This window comes from Corvus brachyrhynchos, unplaced genomic scaffold, assembly GCF_000691975.1.
Source record: "Corvus brachyrhynchos isolate BGI_N302 unplaced genomic scaffold, ASM69197v1 scaffold246, whole genome shotgun sequence".
Classification (NCBI taxonomy): Eukaryota; Metazoa; Chordata; class Aves; order Passeriformes; family Corvidae; genus Corvus; species Corvus brachyrhynchos.
In genome coordinates this window covers 2717595-2721639 of record NW_008238447.1, presented here as the reverse complement: position 1 = coordinate 2721639, position 4045 = coordinate 2717595, and the positions used below count along the sequence as shown (strand labels likewise).

Below are 4045 nucleotides of genomic sequence, written 5' to 3'. Positions count from 1 at the left end.
GTCAGCCTGACTCAATTCCACCTTCCTTTCTTCCCTGGGGCAAAAGCCTCTCAGCCTGCTTGCATTTCTACACCCAGAAAACTCACACACATCTGCAGCTGTGGGTGCCAGGAAATGGGGCTGGAGCCACCTTGCAGGCATGGAGCAGGTGCATGCAGAAAGGAGGAGAAGCAGCTCTTGCAGAAAGCAGAGGCATCTTTCAGGGCACCCCTGTACCTGACTTACTCCATTTCTCGATTTCAGGTCAACTTCCTTCTGTACTGTTTCACAAAAGTGACCTGGGGACAGTGTCTGAGTTCACCAGCCTTGCTGAGAACAAGGGTGTTTGTCCCAAATCTGAGAACCTGAAGAGTAAGGAAGTCTCTCTGTTGTTGGGAGCAAGATGCTCCACCTAGGCCTGGTTTATACTGAGTTCTGTCTTGCAGAGTCCTGTGAAAATTATCAGGAAAAAACAACTTCACATGCTTCTTGACTGACAGCCTTGGGTTTTAAATCATTCCAATTTTGTCTTCCTCTGTCACAGCTAGGCATCATGTTCAAACTTGAAAATTTCGTTAGTGTCTTGAGCATTTCTCCACTCTGCAACTTCAGAAGCTGCAGATTTTCCTATCTCCACTGAGTTCTCACCGTGGCAGGGTGAAGATGTGTGTACCAGGAAGCTGTGAAGACAGAATTGCAACAGCGTCTTTGTTCATTTGTTGAATAAACATTTCAGCGAAGCCTACAACGAGTAGTCACACTAAAAGCTGTCCTTCGTATCCTCTTTGGGACCACTTTTATAGAATGAATATAGAAGTCAGACCCAGTGCATACAAATAATTTTGCAAATGTAGGTCTGCAGGCTTTTAGGAGCACACCTGCCCCTGTGGGCAGGCAGAGGAAGCCGTGCTGCCGTAGCAGTCGCTTGACACGTTTTGAGTGTAGAGCCCCAAGTCCCTTGTGGGAGCTGCTGGGGAAGCACATGGACTGTCAAAAGCTGCCTTGTGTGTTCAGACTGAGCGTGTGCTGGCAGGGAAATGGATTTTATCAGTGACATCATGATGACGGCCTCAGCTTTCCCCGTGGACTGGGCTCAAGAACCACATGTGAGAGGACTCAGACTCCATATACCCTGTGTCCTCATGTACACCTTATGCATAAGCTCTCTGAATCTGGCTCATAATCCTTTCTCAGGCTGAAAAGAAATCATTATATCGTATGTGTATATAAGCTTATTTCCTGTGAACACTCAGCCACAAGGATAATCAAAAAATGGATCTTCCAAGTTGATCTGTTTTATGCAGGAAGTAGCTCTGTTTAAAATAGTAAACCATTTTGGTTTTGCTATTTTGCTTTCTATATGTGAAATCCTAAGCCTTTCATTTTAGGGAAATAAAAGCTGGTTTAATGTTCTCTATATCTGAGAGGATTAAAGGGAGATCTCAAGCATGAAGAGGTAGCCTTTATGGATTCCCTAAATGTGTACTATTAAAAATGGAGTAGGTGAATGAATATGATTTAGATACTCAGGAGCTGATTCCAATGCAAGCCTCAGTGCAGGCAAGGCTCTGCACCAGCATTAGATGTCCAGTTCAAGATAGATATCACAGTGGTAGCTGCCTTTTCTTAGGTGCGCTTGTATTTGCAGGACAAAAGTGAACAAGTTCATCCTGACTGTGTGTCAAGGAAAATGCAAACTGTTTGGCTGGACTGAGGGTGAGCTGGGCTTTTCTTTGATAGACTAAATTCCTGCCCATACCAATTTGGACAGTGATGCTTTTATGTAGAAGATAATCACCAAGCCTCTTCCTGACTTGCTGTTGAAGTGGACTGAGTATGTTTTTATTTTTGATGGCCTTGTTTGCCTACAGCTGAGATAAAAGGCCACTGCAGAGTGTGATGCAGTGCCCTAGACACAGGCCATTTTAGGCAGCACAGGGAATCTGAGACATCTGCATGGGAGTGGCACACATGACATGTTGCCTCTAGTGGACCCATGCCCTTCCAAGGCAGCAGCTGGAGGAAGTGGATCTCCTAAGATATCTAGAATGGCATGAGCTATTGACATTTAAGCAGATGAATCCCATCCGGTGGACTCTTGGACTTACTCTGATCAAAATATGAAAGAATTTGTTTGTCCACTGCCGTGTATGCATGCGCTCTCAGCCTTCCTCCATTTGTGAAAGGCTCAGGATAAGAACACAGCAGCCTCTGTGTGCTGAGCTTTGCCTTCCACCAGACATTGCAATGACAACTTGTATTTCCTTCAGATCCAAAAAGTAATTATTTGTTTTTACTAGTCCACAGGGGAAAAAAGTTATTTCAGACTCCTCCAGAGAGTGTTGATGATAAACTTCTCATATCGCTTCCCTTTCATGTCGAGGCATTTCTGATAGAAACACCACTCATTCTTTAAAGATTTTCAAATCCTCAGATGTTCCGAGGTTTTGTGTGACTGGAAAGGCTTTTCAGAAAGCAGTAGGTGATATTGTTCTGCCTTGAATTACATAGGAAAAGAGGACCTAGAAGAATCATTGTCTTATAAAAGTTGTCAAGAATCCCTCATCACCAAAAGAGGCATGTGCTGCAGTAGCAATGCTGCAATGCCTTATATATGATTTGAAGGAGTTGAAGTGTCTATAAGAATTACAGTTTTTCACCTTTAAGTATCAGTACTTCAAATAATTTCTTGTTCTTGTTTTTTGTTATGTGACATATTCATATGTGACTGATTCATTCACATGGTGAGCCTTGAACGTCAAGAGCTTCTCTGATTTCTGTCCTGAAAAGTAGCATTATTTGTTAGGCTGGGGAAACTGCATTAAGATTCAGACTTTTATAAGGAATTTAAGGTTTGAGATGTTCTTAAGAATGAAGTTGTGAGGGGAAAGTTCATACAAAAGCAAAGAGCAGTTCCATCAGTCTTTCAGGCAAAGGGATATCCCAGGTGATGGGCAGGATGTTAACAACAACATAGAGCTGGTGATTCCGTCTGCACTTAAAAAAATAAATCAAGCAGTGTACAAAACCTCTGGCACACATAAGGAAAAATTTCCCAATGATCAATTTGATTAACTAAAAAAACCCCTCTACACTCCCCAGCTTTCCTGACCCAAATAAATGTGTAATTAGAGAAGACTGCATGGTGATTATTATTAAAAAGAGTATGGGTTTGGTTTTATTTCTGATTTTTATGTTGGCAGTAACTCCAGTTCCAAAGCTTTTGCAGGCTTCAGAAGAACTAAAAGCTGAGTTTTGCTTTAGAGCAACACTTACCAATAAAGAAAGAAATAAAATGGGCTCACTTTACTCTTTTTAGTGGTATAGCCAATTTCAGAAATGTCTCCTCGGCTTAAAATAGTGAAAATTTCTAGAATTGAAGATACATCTGAGACTAAAACAGTCTTTAAATGCACCTCCTAGCTGAAAGATTTGCTTGCTTGTATAAATGTACTGACAGGAGAAAAAAAATATTTAGGGATATATATTTAACACTGGACTTCAAAAATGCAACTTCTTTTCACTTTGTAAACTCTCTTGCAGAAATAAGGAGCAATACAGGCATTGCACTACATATGACAATAAGAAATGACAGTGTTCTGTTTATTCAACATGTTTGGAATCTCATTTGTTATCAAATGGGGCTTGAGTCTGATTGCCTACTAGCAATAACATTTTTTTTTCATTCTCTGCTGCCCAAAGTGACCAAACGTAGATTAGCCTGGAGTCCATTTATTATTCCTGCTATAACTGATATAAAATAAAATTCAGTTTTAGATACACTGATGTTTTTTTCCCCCACTTCCTTCAGGCTGTTGAAGAATGCACAGAATGAAGTTCATTTCAGAATGTGGTATAAGAAACTACTGGCTGCTCTCCAATTCTGTGCTGGACAAGCCCTGAACAATGAGTTTTCTAAGGAAGAAAAGCTCGTCAGAATTCTGGAAGACATTGCCACAAAAGTGAAAGCTGCCAGTGATCCAAAAAGAAAGGTTTGTTAAAAAATACTGCCCCTTCCATCTAAGTTTCTTAGGGTATTTTATTTTTTCTAAGGTAACACCTCTTT

General features: G+C 41.0%; 1 protein-coding gene across 2 annotated transcripts in view; it reads left to right on the top strand.

The window, feature by feature from the left end:
* The first annotated feature begins 3787 nt into the window (after positions 1–3787).
* Positions 3788–4045, top strand: part of LOC103617309 (phosphatidylinositol 4-phosphate 3-kinase C2 domain-containing subunit gamma) — a 77578-nt gene continuing 77320 nt past the window's right edge. For both annotated transcript variants that reach the window (XM_008635590.2, XM_017736717.1), the window contains exon 1: positions 3788–3971. In XM_008635590.2, the coding sequence (XP_008633812.2) occupies positions 3828–3971 (144 nt within the window). In that variant the 5' untranslated portion in view covers positions 3788–3827. The remainder of the gene's footprint in view (positions 3972–4045) is intronic.